At 49.0% G+C, this 24,727-nt stretch overlaps 1 protein-coding gene across 2 annotated transcripts in view; it reads right to left on the bottom strand.

Moving 5' to 3' along the window:
- Positions 1-6,307, bottom strand: part of KIAA1614 (KIAA1614 ortholog) — a 36,251-nt gene extending 29,944 nt beyond the window's left edge. For both annotated transcript variants that reach the window (XM_054038627.1, XM_054038628.1), the window contains exons 1-2: positions 5,721-6,307; positions 529-1,548 (exon numbers count right to left, since the gene is read on the bottom strand). In XM_054038627.1, coding sequence (XP_053894602.1) covers positions 529-1,548; positions 5,721-5,823 — 1,123 coding nt within the window. In that variant the 5' untranslated portion in view covers positions 5,824-6,307. The remainder of the gene's footprint in view (positions 1-528; positions 1,549-5,720) is intronic.
- Between the last annotated feature and the right edge of the window lie 18,420 nt (positions 6,308-24,727).

Raw genomic sequence — 24,727 nt, 5'->3', positions numbered from 1 at the left:
TAAGTCAAATACCGGAGAAACACTTAACAGAAAAGCTGTCTTTGTTAAAGATTCAATTTTGAGCTGGGAACACTTGCAAACCACATCCGAAGCCTCCAGCCAGGCTTGCCATTCCTCATTTTTAAGCTACATTGATAAGGCCCTGAATTTAAGTGACTACACAAGGAACCTGCACTGATTTAATTGAAGTGGTAGCTCTTTTTTTGTGTGTGTGGAGAAAGGGCCTGTGATTTAAAAATAAAAATGCAAAAATCCTCAACCCCCCTCCCCCACCCCCCCCAAATTTCAGGCCTTCTTTTCCTACCATAAAGGAACAAAAATGGGCAACGGTCACAACCCCAGTTTGTTGTGCTTTCTTTGCAGGGCATCTGTAAGTAATGGTGAGTGAGACTGTGTAATTCAGAGTGAACAGCAGGGGTAGGTACTGCAAGGCAGGACTGAGGTGCATGGCAGAGCAGGGTTAAAATGGCTGTGACACTCCCCCTGCCCATCACACACGCTTGAGATGCTCCCACATCAAATTCCCACCTTGAGTGGCTCCGTCCTTTGCTAGCATGAGTGTTTCCTTCGCGTAGCGATGAGGCTCCAGAGGAGAGCGGTTCTGCTTCGACAGGCTCAGCATCTCCTGCAGCACGGCCCGGTTCCTCTCCACCCGCTCAGCCAGAGACAGGCCGCTGGCGGCACTCGCAGCACTGCCCAGGCTGTCCCAGCTGTCCGCCCTCCACAGCCGCCCTGATGGGGCTAACCCCCCGCACAGATCGTCCTTTTGAGCCAGGGGGAGGCTCTCCAAGTCCCTAGCCTGAGCCAGCTCTTCTCCAAAGGGGGCTGGTTTGCCATGGTCTTCAAGGGAAGATTTCTGGCTGCTTGAGGGAGGATTCCTAGTGGAGCTGGTGCCCCAAAGCCCATTTGGGGAACCCCTTTGGGCCCTGTTTTCTGAGCAGTTGTCAGCTTTCTCCTGTATGCTCCTTCCTGGGCTTGGAAGCCTCCAGAGTTCCTCAGCTGAACTGCAGCCCAAGGCACTGCCTCCTCCCACTGTCCTATGAGCCTTCAGAGCTTCTACGTTGTTGGCATAAAGGTCTGCAGCCACAGGCCCCTTGGCCCCCTGCCCAAAGTCCATATCATCACGGCTGTCTAGCAGCACGTCCGTCAAGTAGGTGCGGATCTGAGCCCGTGGCTCCACCACCGCATCCTGGGGGACCCCCTCCACCACCGCCGGACCTGGCGCGAGCTTCCCTTTCCTGACTTTGGGCTTCTTCAGAGATGCCCGTTCCTGGGACACCGCTCCTCCCTGCTTAATGGTCGACCTCTTCTCCTTCAGAGCCTTCACCTTGCCCTCCAGAATAGAGTGAGCTGCCTTGCCCGGTTCCCCTTGCAGCCGTGCTGGCTCCAAGGCCGCTCGGACAGGCTGGTCGGTGCTGGGCTCGGCGCTCTCAGCAGGGAGGTTGCTCCTACTGGCGTTCCTGCCGTGCTGCTTCGTGCCCTTCACGGCTCTTCTCTTCTCCATAAGCGAGTTCCCCTCCATGCCGGCCTTCTGCCTCCCGGGGGCCCCTTCAGAGAAAACAAACAGCAGTAAGGCAGAACTCAGCTGGACTGTAAAGGGAGCGCACTCTGCAGCACCACAGCTGGATGGGCCTACACACCCTCCTCTCAGAGAACTCCTTTTCCTATCGCCCCCGCTAACATTGACCAGCTCCGCACAGCCCTTGCCAAAGGTCTCTAAGCTTTGCATACAATTATTTACAGTGCAGCAGCCCCTAGGAGTTCCAGTCATGGACCAGGGCCCCACTGGGCTAGGTGCTGCGCAGACAGAACAAAAAGATGGTCCCTGCTCCAGTAAACTTAGATGTTTATTGATTATCCCTGTGTCAAGGAAGGGCAAAGAGAGAGAGACCAAGCAACTTGCCCAAGTTCACAGCATTCCTGGGACCAGAAGTCAGGAATCCCAGCTCTGAGGCCCCTGCTCCCACTACTAGCTAACAGGTCCTCCCCACAGTTGTGTGCAATTCTTGGGTACAACCATCATTGCAGGCAGAATTCACCTGGCATTGCCGTTTCACTATTTTATACTTTCCATCCCAATTCTATGTAATGAGAGTGGAGCGCGGCTTTCGGATCGGTTACTGCACTAGGCTGAAGCAGGGAGGAAATGACAAGTTCTGTGAACTGAACTCTGTCTATGATAAAGGGCACTTCAACGTTCCTTGTCTTCAGACACATTAAACAAGTCATTCTCTCTCTGCTTTGTCTCATCCTCCCTGTATAAATGGTTTAGAATAGCACCAAAGGCCTCCAGACTGGGCATTTCCTGACTGTTATAAGATAAAATCTCTATTTGCATTTATCTCATACATTCCATCAGAAGGCTTTTGTAAAAGCAGGTGAGTATTATCATCCCAATTTTAGAGATAGGGAAACTGAGACACAGAGCGACTAAGTGCATGACATAGGCAGATCAGCGACAACACTGAGATAGAACTCTGGTGTCCTGACTTGCAGTCCCCAGCCTAGCCTCTTGGTCATGCTGCATCTCCTCAGGCAGTGAGCCACTATTGACTCAGAACTACTGAGTTAGGAAAGTGACCAGCCTGAATGAAGTTTTGGGGGAAGTTTAAGACCCATCCCCAACTTGGCTCACCAAGCCTCACGCTACTGCTAGTTGTCGGCACGTAGCAAGGGCTCCTCCACTCCCAAATCTGTCTATAGCATCAGAGGGAACATTGGTGATTTTCTAAAGGTGTGGATCAGCCTCCAGAAGACTGGTTTCTAATGCTGAGTTCGCTAGGCTGGGCTGGTAATCTCCCAAGATTTCAGTTATGTCCTGCCTTCAGCTGGCTGCCAGGGGAAGAACCTTACTTGTGGCATTCTGGCACCTCCTCTCCCAGAACCGTGGAGCCGGGCAGAAGGGCAGGAAATCAATGAGCAAGAGAAGATATTCCCAGACAGCCATGGGTCAGTTCTGCATGGGTTTGGAGCAGAGGTTGGGTGAGCATGTTGGAGATATACCTATCTCATAGAGCTGGAAGGGACCCTGAAAGGTCATCGAGTCCAGCCCCCTGCCTTCACTAGCAGGACCAAGTACTGATTTTTTTTGCCCCAGATTCCTAAGTGGCCCCCTCAAGGATTGAACTCACAACCCTGGGTTTAGCAGGCCATGTTAATTCCAACCGCACCAGCGTGATCATTCCCTAGAGTCAAAGACCTTGTTCAAGGCATCACAAGCTGACTGTGTGTGCAGTTCCTAGCTGGGAAGGTCAGGGCCCCAGGTGAGGTCAGATGGACTCCAGTGTGGAGAGATGAGTCCCTCCACTACAAAATAAGTTTAATTACTATTTTTAAGTGAATCCAGGTGTGACTCTTTGTATTGCTGCATTGTGGGGACTGATATTTTAGAAATACATAGATGTACCCCAGGCTAGATGGATCCTGACACCCAATGTTCTCCTAGGTTTCCCATTAGGACAGTGGGCAAACTCCCTCTGTGGCCCCTCCCCTCACCACAAGTCAAGGTTGAGGATAAGAGTGAGCAGGTTCAGGCATTCGCCTAAGGCTGAGACGGACATGAGAAGAGTGGGCACAAGGGTGAGGGCCAGAGCAGAATTCTTCCCATCCAGGAGACCAGTTGGCTTTGGGGAGTGGGAGGGGAAATCAGCAAGTAACATGAAACATTCTCCTGGACTTTCCAGAAAGTCACAGGGAGAGAGACTTCAAACACAAGGGCAGTATGGGGAGGGAAGGGGAAAATCCGGATCAAAAGAACTATACTTCCCCTGGAGCTGTTTCCAGACCTGAGCCTCACAGCAAACTGTTCAGAAGAGACAGTGCCGCTGCCATCTCCACTTACCACATGGCTCTCCACATGGCCTTGGCTGGGATGTAGCGATTGGATGCTGTCAAGGAGCAATGGCCAACCCCAGCCCTCCCGGCTACACAGAGCCATGAGAGCAGGCAAATTTAATGCCTTCCCTAAACCCAAGTAGCTGGCTCTGAACACTTGGGAGCTGCCCCACATCCCATTTTAAAATGGTAACGACTTTGCCCTTCTGTAGCACCTTCCACCTGAGGATCTCAAAGACCTTTGCATACTTTAACCCATCCTCACGGCATCCCTCAAAGGCAGGGGAGGTATTCTCACCCCCATCTAACAGACGAGGTCCATGAAGTCAGAGAAGCTAAGGCCCAGACTTTCAAGAATGACTAGTAACGGGAGTGTCCAACCTGAGGCATTGTGAAGATTCTGATATTCAGAAAGTGTGGAAAATCAGGTTCCTTTAAGGTGTCTCAAGGTGAGCAAACAAAAATGGAAGCACCCAAAATCATTAGTCATCTTTGAAAACCTTGGCCTAAGTGACTTTCCCAAGGTCACACAGCAAATCAGTAGCAGAGTCAGGAATAGAACCCAGGAGGCCAAGGAATTACCCTCCACCCAGGTCACTGCAGGCTGATGGTCCTGCAGTCCAATGCCTGTGTGTTGCTGTGGTATTCCACCGATGTGCCAACACCCGCCTGGAATGTAACGCTGTGCTACACTGACTATCCAAGCAGCTCTGCATATGTGCTTTGATCAGCCTACTTCGCCCACAAAGCAGCAGTGGAGCAGTTAAAGAGATTACACATGTCTGGATGGGGAAAAATGGATGTGACGCATTTCAACATGTTAGCCAGGGAATCTTCCAAGAGCAAAAAAGAAGCTGAAACTTGTTTTTCACCTCCAAGTTCAGCAGATATTTCACTGCTTAGGGCTTGTCTACAGGGGGAAAAGATGGTATAAACTAAGATGTAAATTTAAACCAATATAGTCACCCTCTCACCACCATGTAGATGCTCTTATACTGGTATAAAAGAGTTTTTTGTGATTTAGCTTAACCCTCTTCCCAAGCAACATAAACTAAACCGAAAACAGGCCTTCTTCCAAATGTTCACATGGTGGGTGGGGGAGTTGTACTGGTACAACTATATCAGTATAATGTAAAACTTCCCCATGTAGACAAGCCCTTGGAGTCCCAGTGACTCATTCAGAAATATGTAACTTAAAAAAAGCCCGGACTGGAAGAATCTTATGCAGAAGCCATAGGTGACAAGAGGCTAAAAATCACAGCTTGCCTAAGTGAGTATAGCTCTGTGTCCACTTGTGACAGTATTGTGTGGTCCAGTGACATGGAGGTGTCAAAGGGAGGTCAGCTGAGATGCGAATCAATTAGTTATAATGCAGTCACGCCCTGCTGTGCTAGGCGCTGTACAAATGCAGCGAGAGGCAGTCCCTGCCCCTAGAGTTTACAGTCTAACTAGATGAGACACAGAGTAAGGGGAAAGGGAGGGTTATCTACCTGCATCTCGCAATGGGGGAACTAAGGCAGAGATGCAGTGATCTGCTCATAGTCAGCATGTAGCAGAACCGGGAACTGGACCCAGATCTCCTGAGTCCCAGTTCAGTGCCTTAAGCCACAAGCACCCTTCCTGTCTTGTGGCACTGGGGATATTAGCGGAGCACTCAGATAATACTGGGATCTCCTAATGTGCCGCATCAGCTGAGCCTGGGCTCCACAGAGATGCATCACAGTCACCCCCAGCTTGCATCCTCTACCACAAACACCCACTCCCAGCCCCATATAACCTCCTTTGAGGCCTGAGATTCAACCATCTTAGCCAGACAGAGGGCATGGGATAACTACAGAGGAATCTCCCTCCCCACATCCTATTCAGTTCTCCACTTTCATACTCACCAAGCCTTCCTGAGTCAGCTGGGAACGGTGTGCTGCTTCTGTGTGGGACGCAGGAGCTCTCCCCCCACTGAGTGGTGGGGAGAATCTCCTCCCCAACCTCCATCCAGGCTCCAGATTACACCACGGGACAGAAGTGTCTGCGAACCAGCTGCCAGTGGTGCTGGCCGGGCTCCATCTCCCCGAGACTGGATCCCGGAGGCCCCATCTGCAAGGCGGGAGCTACTCCTCAAGGCAGGGCCAGGCAGAGGCTACTCCGCTCTCTCTGGCCCTCTTCACTCATTTCTCTTTCCTATGCAGCACTGCTGGGATGATCATGGGAGGGAGGCAGGAAAAAGAGCACCCCTCCCGCCCCCAGATGTTAACCTTTTATTGCCACACCGTTACAACCACCAGGCAGCGGAGAGGGAGCAGAACTACACTCAGGAGAGACATACACCAAATATGAGGGGGGCAGCCTGAGAGCTCTTTTGGGGGCAATCACAGCAGGACCCCAGCTGGGGACAGGAGGTCAGCACAGGGATCACAGCAGGACCCTAGCCAAGGGGGAGGGGGAAATCAGCGCAGGGAACCGCAGCAGGACCCCAGCAGGGGTGAGGGGGCAAGTCTGCACACGGGATCGCAGCAGGACCCCAGCGGGAGGGGACAAGGGCGGGGGGGAAAATCAGCACAGGGCTCACAGCAGGACCCCGGCTAGGCCTCTCTCTGCCACGACTCCCATGAGTTAAACGCGGTGGAGTTTTCCTAGCACTCCAGCTAGAGCAAGGGCCGGAAACTGAGAGGCAGGAAAACAAAAACCAAACCAAAACCTTTGCCAGCAGCGCCCGAGTTCACTGCCTGGGTGACTCCGCTCCGCAGCTGGGGTGCACCCGCCCCCCTTCTCCCCTCCCCACTCCCTCCAGTGACCCAGCTGTGCAAGTGGAGAGAGCCTGGGGAGCCGGCCCCGCGCATACCAGGGCACCCAAGCAAAAAAACATGCTAACCACAGGAACCGCTGGCTATAAAAGGTAAGACATGTTTGGAGGGGCTCAGTGTCACCATGGCTACCCACTTGCTTGGCCAGAGGGGAGGGGTGGGAATGTGATGGGGGAGGCTACAAACCCACCCCATTGGCTGCGCAGCCCCGGCTAGCTGAGGTGGGAGGGTGGAATTCTACACCCCGTGGGGAGCTGCTCAGTCCCAACTTGGAGGGAGGCTGGAGGGCGGGAAGGAGGAAGGGGGAGGGGAGGTGGTGGAAGCTTGGCCGCCTTTGGCTGCTAGTCAGGAATGTCCCTTGTTTAGTCTCCATTTTTGGAGGCGGCTGGATAGAACTGAGACCCACGGGCGGGTAAAGCGGCCCTAGGAGAGCGGCACGGCCTCTCTGGCAAGCGGAGGGAGTTATGTGGGCTTTTCAAAGGTGGGGGGAGGGGCAGGCTCTGACTGCACGTTGCTTTATCAGCCCCCAGGCTGGGGACTCAGCCCCCAGGGCCAGTCAATTCTGGATGTTCTTCAAACCATGGACCAGACGCAAGCCACATTCTGCTGAGAACCAGACTGAAATTCACCGTCCACCTTCGCTCCACCCTAGCCTCCTAGTCCCAAGCCTGGCTGTGCGCACAGCTAGGGCATGTGAGATGTGTATTCACTTGGTCCATGCACGTCACTCACACGCCTTGGAAAGCAAGGACGGGTTTTGAAAGCCCAACCTTGTAGAGAAGGAATTGGGCTGGGTTCAGTTCCCGCCTATAGACTCCACATGTGACCTTTGGCAAGTCACTTAGGCCAAGAATTTCAGAAGTGTCCAGTGATTTTGGGTACCCCAACTTCAGACAACTTAAAAGGGGTCTGATTGTCAGACAGGTCCAGAGCACCCAGCTCTGAAAGTCAGGCACCTTCCAGGCATCTCAAGTTGGGCACCCAGAAACTGAGGCAATCAAAAAATGATTAAGCATTTGGGTCTTAATCTCTGTCTCTCAGCCTCCTACCTGTAATGGGGGGATAATAATACCATCTCTCTCCCACCTTGTCTCTTTCTGGTCTCAACAAACTAAGTTTTTCGGGGCATGAACTGTCATTAGCACGAGTCTGCACAGGGCATAGCAAACTGGGCCCAGATCTTCATGTTGGCCTCTAGAGGCTATTTCTGAAAAGAAATAGTATTATTATAAACATATTATTCTTTCATACATCAAGATTTGAGGAGCAAAACCCAGGGAATCAATGCACACCATACCCCTCACCGGCCCTTTGTCCTAAGGGACATCCCCAACACACAAGACCCGATTTCCCAGCACAAATCTGAGGATGCTTTTATGGTTCCTTGCCGTAAAATATTGACAGCAAAATCACTTGTGATAACTGGGAAGCTGTCGAGGGCTGGCAGAACATACCCTTAGCAAGGAAATGATTCCCACTTCATATCAGGCGCCTTACTTAGCTGTATTTTGCCTGTGGGTTTGTGCTGTGCACTGTAAAAGCTAGCACTACATGTCCATGGGACCATCAGACCCTATGTGACAATGTGGGAATTTTCTGTAATATTTTATGATGCCTATGTGTGCCTCAGTTTCCCTCTGAACTTTGCATTGCTACCTAGTGGGGGCAAATGGGTTAAGTCTGCTCTTGGGGCAGTGCAGGAGACATGAGGTGTGCCTGTCATCTGCTTGGAGGAGGCAGACTGAATGGCTCATTAAAAGACTGGCCAAGGCCAAACCATACCAATGGAAAAATCCAAGTGGACAACAGAAACCCCATTAACCAGGACACTGACACCCAGCAATCAACAACCAAGAGGAAGGCAGTTCTCCCCTCCCCCACCTCTCAGCAGAGGCCAGCTCAAGAACAGAGGACTGAGTAGTGACAGGAAGGGGAGAACAGAGTTAGCCCCCTGGAGAGACATGGCTCTCACCAGGGTCAGACAAAGGCACAGAGACAGAGCCTGGAACGGTCCCCGACCCCAGCAGCTTGGCTGGTGGATTGCTCTGGCTTGGCCAGATGGACTATGCTTTACCCTTTATTACTCCATGTGTCTTAACGAATTCCAGTGCTGTGTCCCGGCTGACTAATAAACCCTGCTCTGGTTTGGAAAGGCTGCCAGGTGTCCCTGCAAATACCTACTGAGGTGCCTGTGTCCCTGAAGAGTGGCCAAAACCTCCAACCAGGAGTCTGTCTCCGTTGGCTTCGCTGGGCCGAGCTCAGGGTGTGAGGCAGGAGTGCGGAAGCCCAGAGGCTCAGTCCTGGAGACAGTGAGGGCGTGTCGACTACCTGAAGGAAGAGTAGGAGCTGTTGGGATCTGGCAGGCAAAGCCAGTGATCCATGACACTCTATAGCAACCTCCTGCTGTGTCTCAGGGATGAGCCAACCAGGGCCTGAGCGTGTTTGGGAACAGCTCAAGCTTCAGACATGTTTCAGGTACAGTTGCAGCTGGTGTCATTCCCTGCTGGGGAGGTGCCTGGCCTGCACAGGAGCAGCACAGCTCTTACCACAAGGTCTCTCTGGCTGACTTATTTCAGATTAAGGAGAACAACAAGCACAACCAAAAGCAGAGAGTCTCCATGAGAGAGAAAGAGAGAGACAGCACGCCCGCGAGGTATCTATCTCCTCTCTGCAACAGGCTGCAGCCACATAGCCTCCCAAGTGGCCAGCTGACAATGCAGAGAGCAGTGTCCTTGCAAATTTAAAGATGCAGTACACGGAAAACAAAGGCATTGCAGTATGTATGTCACACCTTCCTTTGTAGCTCAGATCTACAACTTCCTTCTCCCTTCACAAACAAAATACCCGCCCACACCACAGCCATACTCCTCCTTTTCTTTAGCCCCAGTGACCTGGTCTCTATTATCACTACCTGCAGGTCCAAGAAATCACCCATCAAAAGTGACTGACCACTAGCAGGAGCGTGTGCATAACCCTGGCTACAGTTCCATCTTGAGCAGTCACCCACGCCTATTGAATAGAAGGAGCAAGCTTCTCTTGGGCGCCATTTTAGCAGCTGGGAAAATGCCATCTCTACATCATAGGGTACCCCTACATAGCAATGCAAGTCCTGTGGTACTGAGTCAGCTGACTTGGGCATGGGCTGCAGGGCTAAAAATAGCAGCGTAGTCAAGGCTTGGGCTGGAGCCCAGGCTCTGAGACCCTCCCACCCAAGGAGATTTCTCCAGCCCGAGTCCCAACGTCTACACTGCCATTTTTAGTCCCACAGCCTGAGTCTAGGCTCGGGGACTCCCCCCCCGCGGGTGTTTTATTGCTGTGTAGATGTTCCCACATTGTCCTGCTAACTCCCCAGGTGGCTTTTCACTCCCTCCATCCCTTCTCCCCACTGGAACGCTAGTGTCAGTAAAAGGACACACTGCCTACTGACTGAACCACCGAGTTGCCGTGCAATTACACACCCAGGAAGCTGTTCAGTAGGACTGGAGACCAGTATAAAAGTGACCCAATCAAGTCAAAGCAAAGAGCAGGAGCACATTCTGTTCCTCCAGGTGTGAAAAGCTAACAAAGCAAGGATGGTGTCACGATGGCCCTTCACCTCTGAGTGCCCTCCAGCACCAGGCCCCAGCACAAGTGCGCCCAGCCTCAGTTTCCCCTTTCTTCTACTCATGAAAGTAACACATGTAGTTTCTCAGTGTCTGATACAAAGTCCACCTCTGGGCACAATTTAGTCACATACACCAGTACAGTAATTCCCCCAAAACCTTGTAATATTAAACAATCCTCCAGTTCCCAAAGTAAACATACAAGATACAGCAGTTCTTCCATCCCCCTCTCCAGGGACCTCATCTCCTGCTCACCCACTCGACACTCAATAGCAGCACTTTGTTCCCAGTTCCTTTTGCCCCTGATCCAGGGTCTTGTTCTCCAGACCTCCCTGCCTGAGAGCGACCTGTCTTCCCACTGCCCTTCACTCAGGTCTTCACCCTGAGGGCTCCCCCTCCTGCAGCCTTCCACTCCTCCAGGCCTCCCTGCCTGTGAGTCCTATCCCTGCTCAGGGGAACCTACCCTCCCACAACCACCCTCTCTTGCTTCCAGGCACAGCTTCCCCTGGCCTAGCTGGGGCCACTTCCCGAGCCTTCTGCTTAGCAGGAGTCCCTAAGCTTTGGTCAATTCTCACCAGCAGCCCTGTCCCAGCTCCCATTCAAATTCACCTCTCTCTCAAGTCTCCCATAGCTATCTCCCAAGCAACTCCTGCCCTTCCCTCCCTCTCCCCCCTCCTCCAGCAGCAGCTCTCACCTGCCCTTCCTGTGTCCGACTCTTTCCTTGTGAGAGACTGACTCACCTGTCCCAGTCTCCTAGTCCTTCCCTCTAGGGCTCAGGTGCCCTCTCTCAAGCCTAATTGGGGGTCAACTGACTAGTCACAAGTGTATTGGCTTCTTCCCACTTGAGAGGGCCAGTGTCACTCTGGTTATTGGCAATATGTGGGAGGAGGTGGGGAGTGATGCAGCCAGCCTGCCCTAGAGCTAGGTTATATTGTTAGCAAAGCCTCAGGGAGCCTTAGCCCAGCTCACAGCTTGGCCACATGGAATGCAAATTCCCCAGGTGGTTTATAGCAAGAGGCTCCTATGCCTCAGAGTGCAATGCGTAGAAGGTGGGCTAGCAGTATTGCCAGCTCTGAAAGTTCAAGCATCAGGAGTCAGGCTACCCTAGATCCAAAGATTCCAAGAAATAATAAATCTGGGGTTTGTTCTGAGACTTTGGGAGTCGTGTTTTCAAGTTTTTCTCTGCAATCATGAGGGCTAGAAACTTACATGTATTAAAAATTACAAAAGCTGAGATTGTCATGAGATCATAGGATTCCAGGAGCTGCAGCTTTAAGGGAAACACCAAATATCATACGAGTTGGCAATACCCAGCTAATCCAAAGCAAGGGGAGTTCGGGGGCATCTTGGGTTCAGAAACTGGGTGTTTGATTTTGCATGGTCTCAGTTTTCTGTAGGGTACTGATGTGCTAATGAGCAAAGAGATGGGAGAGGAAAGACCGTCCTTCCATCCATGTCCTCCGCACCGCTCTGCAGGGAATAGCCTTTAGCTTTGCACATGGGCTTCCCGAGCCAATGCTGCAACTGCAAACTGTGCAAGAGGAAAAGTTACTGGGCTCTTCTCCAAGCTGGCCCCAACAGAATGAGGCCAGCATGAAAGCATACCCATCTCTCAGCAGACGCAGCAGCAGCCAGTGCTAGAACTGAATGGAGTTCAATGAAGAATCAGCCTTGTTCTGCTCTTTTATTTAAAGGATTTACTGAGGGGGAGAGAGAACTGGAATTACAGTACTGATGCTGACAGGATGGAAGCTGTTTTTTTAGGATCACCTTCTCCATTCTGGCATACCCAGATCCCAGCCTACTGGGGTGTTGTGAACACAGGAGCTCCAACCCATACTGGCACACAGACATGCACATACACAGCAACAGCTGTTTTCCTCCACAATGTCTTGCTTCCTGGTATTTGTGTTCATTCTGTGGATCATCTGCCTATCAGGTAGGGTGACCAGACAGCAAATGTGAAAAATCGGGACAGGGGAGGGGGGGTAATAGGAACCTAGATAAGAAAAAGACCCAAAAATCAGGACTGTCCTTATAAAATCGGGACATCTGGTCACCCTACTATCAGGAAGAATTCACACTTGAGTTGATAGACCTGAATCCTGCCTTGATTTCTTCAGGGAAATAAGAGTGACCCCCTAGTAAAACAGCTTTGGATTTACTTTCATCACTCCTCAAGTGCAGCTCCTGAAGTGCGGTTCCCACTAAGGGAATGAAATTTGTTTCTCTGGGAAGCTTGATGCAGGACACACTCTCACCAGGATGCACAGGGGCAGAACTGCCTCATGCACTACAGAGCACCAAAGGTAATTTGCAACAAGCATCCAAAAAGTTAACTGCTCCCTACTTCTGGAAAGGGAATTTGCAAGAACAAGGTAACCCAGTCAGGACAATCACATTAAACAGCCAAAAAACAGTGGCTAACAGTTACAGCACAGAAAGAGACCTGTCAGCAGGGCACTGAAATTCATCTTCCCCTTTCTTACTAAGAGACCCCAACATCCAGATGTGCCTGGCTCACTTGCACCAAGGTTTAGCTGAAGCTCCTCCCGCTTCCTAAAGGGCCCCAGGTCAGGAAATGCCTGGCCAGCTCACTCTCACCAGGCGGCCTATCCCTGCCTTACAGAAGCAGACTGAAGACAGATGGCTGCTTTCCTGGAGAACAGGAGTCTGGTGCAGTGGAATGGATCAGTGGCACTAGAGAGACTGCGGCTGAGAACAAGAGCAGAGGGGTAAAGCCGGTACTTATATCCATGCAGGACGTATGTACCCCGGAGACACCTCCCCACCCCCCACAAGCCCAGCCGTGTGTTACCTTTTCAGGCAGTCGCAGTGGCGTGTCACACTCTCGTCCCATTGCACATCACACCAGCAGGGCACTTGGGCTTGAGGTGCCTTAGTTCATCAGTCTCCCCTTTATAACATATGGCACTTGGCTCCTAAGAACAGAGGCAGAAGAAAATGGGAAGAGCTCCAACAGGCCTGGGGCAGCCCCAGTAGGTTTCAAAGTGTCAACGTGCTTTAATTAAGTATGATTCTTACCTGAATGCTCTTAGGCAGCCATCCTAGTCCAAACCAGTTACCACCTTACTGACTGTGCTCGGGGATGAATGGGGAGAGCGGGGGGCGGGAGGTGGCAGGCCTCTCTGAGTGAAATGGAAGCCAGCCCTGGTTCTGCCTCACTCCTTTTCTGCTGCAGTCTCTGCAGAGCAGCTGCTCTCAGGCTGCTGATTTAAGCTGCAGCTTTTGATATTCATGATTGGTTTCATAATCCCAATCGAAAGGAAATGGCCAGGATTATAGAATTGTTTTAATCCCCCCCTGCCCCATACATGGCTGCCGCCGTCAGCGCAAGTCGCAGAAATCAGTTTTATCTCCTTAAAACGGCTCTAACTGTCAGCTCCTTCCAAGCAGCCCTTGGGAGCCAGCGAAGGGGCCAGCTCCCAGCTCTCACTGCAACCCAGACGCGAAACATTTCCATTTCCACGGCTCACCCTGATTTGCCAGTCTCATCACGCTGGAGAAAAGACCCAGGTTAGATTCCTCAGCGGAGTTTGGAGTCACTCTCTTCTGGATTGAGAATACACTGATAGGTGCCAACAGGGATTATTACTGCGCTCCAAGTAAACGCCCCATGATGGAGTCTCGGTCAGCATTGACTGGACACTAACGCATTGTTTAGGAGCCGTTTCTCCTTAGCATTGCCCACCATCGCGAGCAACAGCCATAAGGTTGCTGGCATCTTAACCACTGGGTAGTTTGAAGCTGTAGTGAGCCCAGTTGGACAACATTGGTGACAACACTGGTGGTGTTGCTTCTACGCTATAACAAGTAGGACTGGAGAAAAAGGCCCAGGTTTCAGAAAGGTCCTAGATTAGCGAGGGGCCAGAGGCTCAGTAACTTAAGTTGGGGGGGCTGGCTACTGAGAGGCAAAGAGCAGAGCCTCACATGTAACTAATCTATGCTTCTTTTACAGCTCCTCCTGCTTCCCTCACTGCTGAGGACACCGCTTCTGCTGTCGAACCCATGCCAGGGTTAGTTACCGTGGGAAATGTGGGAAAGCACAACGTTGGCAAAGTTCAGTTGTGATGGAGGCTGAACTCCCGTCCATCCCAGCCAGCAGTTGGTGTCGGTGGGTCAGGACCTGAAACAGTTTTCCTGCACACTCGCTCGCTGCCTGCCTGGTTAACGTTCTGTCTGACACTCCGGGCCTGTGTTGGTTGTTGCACGGGAGTCATTCCCTTCTAGGAAGGAGCCATGAGAAATAGTCACCTTGGATGGAAACATGGATTCTAGCACCAGAGACCCCGAATGACACTCAGCTGCTACAGCAGCCAAGCTGCACAAGAGCCACCTTCACCCAGGTGCTGGGAGTGGAGCTTCACCAGAATGCTTGGTCCCAAGACCCGCAGAAAGCTGTATGTCGCATATGGAGTTAGCCAGTCAAAACACCCCGTTGGGCTCCTTGAGGTCAATCGCCAGTAGCTACAAAGAGGAGAAAGGGATTTTGCAGAGTGATGTGAACTTCAGTGTAGCTCTTCTATCACATCCTCAAAATCCTCCTTGTCTGGACGCCAGGACTCTACAATCTGCACATCACCCTCCTGGTGTCTCCTTCTGATGCTTCATCACGTTGCCTTTGTTCCTCGTTCAGACAGGAATTGTTCTGGGGAAGTTCTCTGGCCTGTGTGATGCAGGAGGTCAGACCAGATGATCACAATAGTCCCTTCTATGATTTGGCAACATTTAATAACTCATTCTAGTGCACGAGTACATGAGAGAACAAGATTTCTCTGCCCCTCTGATAACACAGAGCTGGCCAAACAGCTAGAAAGTCAGAAAGGATTTAAGCAAGAGGGCAGGCTAAACTTGCAATGCAGTATAGGAAGGGGTTACATTTTGGAGGGAAGGAGGCGTGTGACGCTGGCTGACCAGGTCATGCTAGTGTGTATTCAGGTCAATTCAGTTGTGTATTGGATCAAAGCGACTGTAAATGTATAAGTATTTGGGATATTTAAACTTCATAAAACTAATGGAAGGTTACTTATATTGTTTTCACTTATCTATTCCTGTCATAATGTAATAGCAAATATTTACATGGCAAATACCCTTGCAACTAAATTACCCATCAAAGAAATCTTGTGAAATGCCAAAGAAGAAAATGCTAATTTCACAACACATGGCCACTATGTATATGGCTGGAGGTCAAAAGTACCTTCCTCACTTGCTGTCATTAAAGGAAAAACCAGCATGGGTAGAGAGACTGTCAGCTTGTCTTCTGAGAGAAGAAGATATAAATATGGATTCAAAGAAAGATCCTTTATCTCTGGACTGTTCGAATTCTAACAGAGCAGAATAACTGAACGAGTAGACTGAGATCCACAGAATTATTCTGGGCAGCCCTGGAAAAGACTTTTGGGAAACTGGCAGTCCATTACATCACTGCCACCATTTGGAGTTACAAACTGTGATTTATCTGTAGATATATTTTACCTGCTTTAACCTTTCAATAACTCATTCTTTTTTCTTAGCTAATAAACCTATAGTTAGTTTACTATAGAATTGGCTGCCAGTGTTGTCTTTGGCATAAGGTCTGGAGTACCAATTAATCTGGGTGAGTGACTGGTCTCTTGGGACTAGGAGTAACGTGATGTGATGTGATGTTATGTTAGGTTTAAATAACCTTTTATCACAAAGCTCAGTTTTTCTGAGTGGCAAGATAGACTGGAGACACTAAGGGGACTGTCTGTGACTCCATGATAAGACTGGTATAGTGATCCAGGGGTTCACATTTGTTACTGGCTTGGTGAAATCTAATTACAGAACATACCACTAGCTTAGGGTGTCTGTCCTTGTTTTCTGACAGTCTGCCCTGAGATAGGCGCTCCTAGTTGTGAGCCACTCCAGACAGTGTGAGAAGGTGTTGAACTGTAGACTAGGTATGTAGTTTTGAAGACCTTATTGTGTATATGCAGACAGGTCAATATTGAAAGGTGGGGTCTCAGCTCTTTTGTATATTGGCTCTAACATAGTTTGCATCTAACCCACAACACCTGGGGTAAAGGTGCCCCTTGCAAGCAGTTCATAATCTAGCCCCCAGCCTTTGGTTAACACCTTACAGTTACGCAATATTGTGCTGCTTTGCAGACTGGCATTGTCTTATTCCTGTACTTTCCCTTTGACTTCAGGTCCAGGAAAATGCCCACCATCCAGCTGCAGCAGAAACCTGCATGCCGTGTATCCTTTATCACTTCTCAGAAAGCTAGTCAGCTGGGGCAAGGCCAGTGCCTCCTCCTGGCCAGGACAGAGGCCCAGCCAGGGAGCTGCTCTGGGATGCTGTCAGCAAACCGTCAACTGACCTTGCATCAATGCTCCACCTGCCGACCAAATGGTCGGGCATCTCCCAAATCCTGACTTCTGCCCCCCATTGCACCCTTGGGGCCCCTCCCCGCCAGCCTTCACGCTTGGGGTCACAGGTCAAGCCTTTACCCAAAGCAATAATCAGACACCACTTAGCACTCACCATTGTCTCCAACAGCTGAGGATATAGGCTGGCCATAACTTAGTTCACTGCTTCAGTACCAGGTGATAAGAACCTTCTGCAAAGGAGAGAGTGATTCCCATTCCCATAACATGGCACCATAGAGGAAGAGGCAAAGAGTCACTTCCTGCTCACACTGAACAAGAATAAAGGAAAATGCTGATTATCTATAAAGCTGCAGAGCTTCCACTAGAACCTTCCCCAACCTCTCCTGCATGGCTCCCTGCTCCGGAGCTACAGAAAGAGGAGACATCCTCACACACTCCTCCCCAAGCAGTACTGGGCAACAGGGGGACGCCTTCCTTGGCACCATAGTCAGACGCACGCCGCTGGAAAAGAGCGGAAGTCAGCCTCAAGAGTCGAGTCAAATCGAGGACAAACAGCGAAAGCCTCTTGTAGCTACAGTTTGACCAGTGGTGTATTTGAGAGGCAAGAGCCTAGCTTAGTTTCCTGCTGTGCCGCATGCTGTTAGCAGCAGGGAGAAATCAGTGCAGTCTGCGAAGGTGCTGATTGCACTGGGCGCTGGATGGAGATAAACGCAGTTATCTCTCCTTCCATTCATTATGCAAGAGGCTTGAATTGTTCTTGAGCCTTTGGACCGAAAGGATTTAGGGATTCTTAATCAGGCTTATCCATAGGCCAGCTACACTTCCTCACATTCCCTTTCTCCTAATCACCACGCTGAACCTAGAGGGACCCACTGAGTCCTGGAACAAGGAGGAATTTGTTCAGTGCCCACTTCGTCTTGGGTTTCCCAGCTGTAATTCTGTTTCCAGCACAAAACTTTGTCCTCGCCCACTAGGGAATTTATTCCCTGAGCTAGCTCAGCCCTTTGCCTCTCCTGAGCAGAGCGCTTGACTCTATCCACAGGGGACCTGGTGCTAACTAACTGAGCTGAATCATGCCAGACTTGCGTTTGAGCTCTAAAATCTAAGTATGGAACTATGCTTTATGGGGCTGGCACAAGCTCTTTGTTAAGAGAGCCGGCTCTTGGTCCCCAGAACAGAGAACCTTGGCTTTTGACTTTAAAAGCAAAACAAAACACAAAGTCTCTTGCCTTTTTCCTTGCAAAGATAGCCCTGAAAGCACATAATACCATTGTGAACCAGTTGCTGAGACCAAAGGGAATATACATCTGGGTTCCCTTTCTGCAGCAAGAGGAAAAGGGGGACCAAGCGATTCCTCCCCCAATCACATGCTTTATGTAAAAGGCCTGATTTCTGTTCAGAGTGTATCTGGAAAGATCTTCTCACTGACCATTTCCAAAGCCAGGGAGAGGGATAGCTCAGTGGTTTGAGCATTGGCCTGCTAAACCCAGGGTTGCGAGTTCAATCCTTGAGGGGGCCATTTAGGGAACTGGGGTAAAATTCTGTCTGGGGATTGGTCCTGCTTTGAGCTGGTTGGACTAGATGACCTCCTAAGGTCCCTTCCAACCCTATGATTCTATGAAAGCCCTTCACCTATCTCTGTGCATAATGATGCATTACTCATGGGCAGGAGGCATAGTGACCAGTGGGTAAGTCATTGTCCAATACAGTATGGCCAACCTAAAGAGATGAAAAAATCCTGACTCAGACCCCCCAAAATCAAGAGATTAACCAAAAAAAAAAAAAAAAAAAGTCTATAGTGATTTTTAGACTGTTGCCTTTTGAACTCCCTCTGCCCATCCCCAGTGCATGCGGGTTCATGTTTGTATGGGTGAACAGCAGAACCCTCTTTATTTGATATAATTGGGACTGGGCTAGATCAAATAATCAAAAATTTGGATAATTCGGAGAATGGGAAAGTATGAAGCTGCCACGCCGTCTAGCGGCCACAGGAGAGATCACCCACTTCTGGACCTGTGTGCACTGTTTATTCGGTTAATACGGAAAGCTGGATAATGACGGGTTGGATAAATTGGGTTCTATTGTATGTGTGTGCATTGTTTAGTGGTGCCCACTCTCCTAAACCTATTAAGGAAGGCAATTTTGGCCCTGCTGCAGGAGCATTCACCCTACATTTGTCTGTCCCCTGCCCAGCAATTAACCTCGCCCCTATCAGATCAGCACCCCCTGCCCCCAGCCTCCACCCTTCATCAGTTTACTCTTCCAGCCCCTAACCCCTCAGAGGCCCCATCCAGTCCTGGTTGCTCATGGGAGAGGAGCGGGAGAGGTAGCAGGGTGCCCTGAGCTGCTGGGCTCTTTAGCTTCCCCCTCCCCTCTGGTGAGAATGGCTTCTGGTTGCCATGGGGAGGGGGAGAGAGCTCTGCCTGCAGCTACTCTGTCTATTCTGCCCTAGGAGGCAGAAAATGGGGCAGGCAGCCCCATTCACTCACACTCGCTAGCAGGCTGGAGCTTTTCATGTCATGGATGGGCCGGCTCCAGCCTCTGCCAAAACCCCGTCACTCAGGAAAATGTGATTAATGTGCATTAGTCTTGTCAAGTACTGTTAGGCCTCAACCTTCCGGAAGTTGTAAGAAGCGGGTACAGTTGAATCCTGCAAGCATAAGCATAAACTATCTAGGAAGCTTCATGCACTGAAAAGGAAACTTTGTAAAGATAGATACAGACTTGTGGTTACTATGCTCTGCAACCAAATACCTCTTTAAGCTAACTCAAGCATTTTTGACCACAATTAGCCGCATAGAGAAGAGATGAGCTGAGCACAGGTGCATAGTTCATAAGATCAAGACAACCGCAAATACCACACTGAAACATTTGGCCACCTTCATTGGTCAACCTGTTTTGAAACATGGCCAGCAAATACCATATAAAAAAGGCGCAAAGACACGAGAGAGAGAGAGAGAGAGAGAGAGAGCGTGCGTGTGTGTGTGTGTGTGTGTGTGTGTGTGTGTGTGTGTGTGTGTGTGGTTTGACCTAAAGGAGATCACTCTTTGTCAGGCTCACATGCACCCCCTGAACCAAAGGGACTTGCGCTTCACCGACCATCTGTACTTGGCCAATGCGGAAAACGGTCGACTGAAGGAATCTTTGGAAGAATGCAGGGTAAGATTTTTGGACTGAAAAGATCTGGTTGTACTCGACCTAGTTAATCTTAAGTCTGTATTAATACTAGAGTTTAATTATATTAGTAAATTGTTTAAGTTGTTTAGAGATGATAGTACTCAATAGTTAATATATAGAAACTGTATATGTTTTTGTGCCTTGCTGAAAACGGGTACAGCACTGGTAAAGTTAGTAGTTTGTAAACAATAATTGCTTTGCATGTCGCTGTGGCTGCCTTCAGTATAAGTTGTCATTCAGTTTATCATAAAAAAGCCAGTAAAAGTTTGTAAGTTGTTAAACAAGTTAATAGGAAGGGTAAAATTAGTAAACTATAGTTAATTAATGTATCAGTATGGCATATAAATTTGTGTTGGCTGGGAATGGTTACAATACATGTAAAGTCACTAGGCACATTCTGTCTGTGTTGCCTTTATGGTTGTAAGTCATTAAAAACCTTTCTTATGGAACAATTAGTTGTTTAGTTTCTCTTTTGCGGACACTACTCAACCTCATTACATCTGTGTTGGATGGTGGGAAGTAGCGATCACCCAGAGCCCCCCTAGGGTCCTGATGTGTGCCGCCTTCTTCCATTAATCTCCACAGAAAAGAATCACGAGGACTGGCAGAACTGCAGACGGGATGGAGAACAGCTCTCGGGAGTCCTTGGTGTCACCAGAGTCTCACGGACCCCAAGGCGTCAGATGCCTTTGATAGATGATGAAATGGCGTCAGCCTGAGTCTTCACAGGGACAGGGTTTCCCTCTTCTTACTAGCATGACCTCTGTCTTGCTGAGCTTCAGTCAGGCACTAGGATAGCGGGGAAATGCACTCTTAGCCCCAGATGCGATTGACGGGCAGCTGCAGGTTGAGCTCTCTTTGGTGGCTGTGGGTATCTGGTTATTCTCTCTACAGATACAGAAGGATGTTCCCAGCGTTTGTTTCTGCTCAGCCACTGAGGGATTGCATGAGGACGGAGACACCTGCCAACTCCTTTCACCAGTGAGGCAGGCTTGTCAGCACACTGGACTGGGAGGGGACAGTTTGCTTTCCTGGCTAGGGTCAGGGCTGCACTAGCAGAGACGGTCACCGAGGAAAGTAAGCAGGGTGGCAATTGGATGACACTTGTGGCGTGGGAGGGGAGAGAGAGGAAGGTTTGGGGGGGGGGGGAAGTGGGAAGGGAAATCACACATAGCCAGTTTTGGGGGCTGTGGGCTCATGAGGCGCGGGGGAGGGAATGGCAGCACCAGCAGGCAGGGTGGTTACAGCTCTTTAAGAACTATCCCCCAACAGCAACAGAGACTCCCTGGAGCAGCTGGAGCTGCTCCCTTGCTACTCGGCCTGTGAGGAGGGGAGGAAAGACTGAAGCACAAAGATGTGAGGAAACACTGGGGAAGGAGGACAGCAGAAGGGCTGCAGTGGGGGCAAGGGAGAAAACCACGGGGATGAAGAGACGGGAGGGTGAAAGGGGCAGAGAAGCCATTGGGGCGAGGCTGTGTCAGGGGAAGCATGTTAGTAAAGGTGTAATTTTTCTAACCAGCCAGCAGGCTGGAGGTGCTAATGGCTGGCATGCACAGTGTGGTGCAGTCTGCATTTGCTTCGGGGCTCCTCTCTATTTCACCCTTCTCAGATGTACAGGAGTCCCCTGGCAGCTGGAGGCTTCATGGCCCCACCGCAGCCCCATGGCTGATTTGGAAAATTGTCCATAGCACAAATGTTTAGTGTTGACAACTCTGTAGTACTGTATTTCCAGAGGCAAACCTCGGGAGCTACAGCTCACTACACTTCGTACGGAAAAGGCTTGGACGTTATGTTAAAGGAGAGGACATGGAGGATTAAATAACCGCACGGATGCAGGCGGTTAATTAGCCATCTGGAAAGCTGATGTAATATACAAAGGCAAGTCAGAGACTTGAGAACATCAAAGAATAGGCAAGATTCCACATCCTGAACAGATGAAAATATAATGAAAATGGGGTGCAGATAGAAAACTGGCTTAAATTAGAGCCATCTTCCAAGAGGAAAGGAGTGGGTTATCGACAGGATCAGTTCCAGGCCCTCTGTTCATTCTCTCTCTTATCCGGAAGTGCCTTCAATGTAAGAGTTCTCATTATTTGCTTTTCTCCAGTTTTAGGAAAGTCTAGTGGGTCACTGCTGGAATCGCTACTAGGCCCAATGCTATTCAACATGCTCGTCAGCGACCTGAAGTAAACACTCACTGAAGATAAAATTTGTGGATGACAACGACTGGTGGAGTGGTAAATAATGAAGACAGGGCAGCCATATAGAATGATGTGGATTGCTTGGGTAAGCTGGGTCTGTTCAAACAAAATGCATTTTAATACGGCCAAATGCAAAGTTGCACATTTAGGAACAAGGAACACAGGCTACACCTACAGAACGGGGGACTGTATCCTAGAAGCAATGACTGAAAAGGAGTTGGGGGTCATAGTGCACAAGCAACTCAACATGAGCTCTTAGTGTGATGCTGTGGCAAAAAGGGCTAATGTGATCCTTGGATATATAGACTGGAGCAGTGAGGATGACTTGATTAGTGTCTAAGCACCTTCATGGAGGGAACATAACAGATACCAAAGGGCCCTTTAATCTAACTGAGAAAGGCACAGCAAGAACCAAGGACTGGAAACTGAAGCCACACAAATTCAAATGAGAAATAAGGCACCAATTTGTAAACAGTGAGGGTGATTAACCATTGGAACCAACTACCAAGGTAAATAGCATATTCTCCATTTCTTGGAGTCTTCAGATCAGAACTGGATGCACTTCTGTAAGACATGATTTAACCCAACACGAGTTTATGCTTTACTCAAACCACAAATTATTGTATTTGACTATAGGGGTAACTAGGTGAAATGTCATAGCCTGCAATATACAGGAGGTCAGACTAGATGATCTAATGTTCCCCTCTGGTCGAACTCTGAGTCTATTAAATACTTTATCTTGGACACATTTAACCTTGGTAAAAATTCAAAATCTGTGATGAAGTCCTGCCCCTTTTGAAGTCAATGGCAAAACTCCTATTGATTTCACTGGGAACAGAAGTCAATAAGTTAACGCAGTCACAGAACTATTTTTTGCAAAGAGTAATGGTCATGCAGAATACTCTACCAGAGAAAGCAACTGAAGCAAAATAAGCTTAGGTTAAATTAAAGAAAGACACTTGGATTTGCTTCTGGAAAAAAGATTGATTGATTGAGGAATATGGTAGGAAGGGATTATAAACCAGTATTGGACCAGATGACCTTTTTCTCTTAAAATGGCTTGCAGTCTAATATTATCCTGTCCACCCACCCAATGACTTGTTATTTTTGTTTCTATGGCTCTGATCTGAGACTGATTAGTCATGGGCAAGCCTCCTAAACTTATTTTAGATAGACACCCAAAGCTTAAGCTTCCGTCTTTGGTCTGGAAGTCTATTGGGATGTGGTTCTCATGAGGTTCTCCATCCCAGTTTCAGTTAGGCTAAAAATACCACAAGAAACCTGCAATACCAGTGATATGGTACTTCATTTCTTCTGCCTGAAACCAGAAAGTGCAGAAGTAGGCAAGTATTTAGAACAAGGAGCAAACTTTCAATTCTTTCAGATCATCAGGTTTGGGTTCCGTTAGGCTTTTGGGCACAAAGGCCCTATTCAGTTCTTGTTTCAGTTTGAACCAGTTCATCTATCCCAGTGACCAAGTCAGTTTTACTTTTAGCAAATATCACTGGTCTACAATTTTTGAGATGTCATCTGCTTCAGAGATAAAATGTGCTATTTATTATGTATTTTGATGTGCTGAATTCAAATATGACAATTAAAACAACTGATTGGCTACTGTTTCTAAGATAGTTAAGTTTTTACATTTATGTCTATGTATACTGTGTAGATAGTAGAGTTTTAATCATAAATTGTAAACCTAGGTCTTTTCATGTGTTTATGGTTGCTTTACATGATAATATTTCACCTGTCCTGTTTATGTAACACTTTAAAAATCAGCAAAAGGGTTATACAAATTAAATTTATTATGAAAAAAAGGCAAAAAACTATTATGTACATAGTTTAGTCCTATTCAGTGTCTACTCGGCGCTTCTTGGCTTGTCTCTTGTATTCATTAAATGGAGCATCTCTTGTCACTGTCCAGCAATAGTCTGCAAGCATTGATGGGCTCCATTTGCCCTGATAGCATTTCTCCATTGTTGCAATGTCCTGGTGAAATCGCTCGCCGTGCTCATCGCTCACTGCTCCACAGTTTGGTGGAAAAAAATCTAGATGAGAGTGCAAAAAATGTATCTTTAGTAACATGTTGCAACCAAGGCTTTTGTATGCCTTGAAGAGGTTTTCCACCAACAACCTGTAGTTGTCTGCCTTGTTGTTTCCGAGAAAATTTATTGCCACTAAGTGGAAGGCTTTCCATGCCATCTTTTCCTTGCCACGCAGTGGATGGTCAAATGCATCATCTCGAAGAAGTTCACGAATCTGAGGACCAACAAAGACACCTTCCTTTATCTTAGCTTCACTTAACCTTGGAAATTTTCCACGGAGGTACTTGAAAGCTGCTTGTTTTGTCAATGGCCTTGACAAAGTTCTTCATCAGACCCAGCTTGATGTGTAAGGGTGGTAACAAAATCTTCCTTGATTCAACAAGTGGTGGATGCTGAACACTTTTCCTCCCAGGCTCCAATGACTGTCGGAATGGCCAATCTTTCTTGATGTAGTGGGAATCTCTTGCATGACTATCCCATTCGCAGAGAAAACAGCAGTACTTTGTGTATCCAGTCTGCAGACCAAGCAAGAGAGCAACAACCTTCAAATCACCACAAAGCTGCCACTGATGTTGGTCATAGTTTATGCACCCCAAAAGTTGTTTCATGTTATCATAGGTTTCCTTCATATGGCCTGCATGACCAACTGGAATTGATGGCAAACCATTGCTATTATGCAGTAAAACAGATTTAAGACTCTT

Source organism: Malaclemys terrapin, chromosome 8, assembly GCF_027887155.1.
Source record: "Malaclemys terrapin pileata isolate rMalTer1 chromosome 8, rMalTer1.hap1, whole genome shotgun sequence".
Classification (NCBI taxonomy): Eukaryota; Metazoa; Chordata; order Testudines; family Emydidae; genus Malaclemys; species Malaclemys terrapin.
This window is presented reverse-complemented; position numbering and strand designations above follow the sequence as displayed.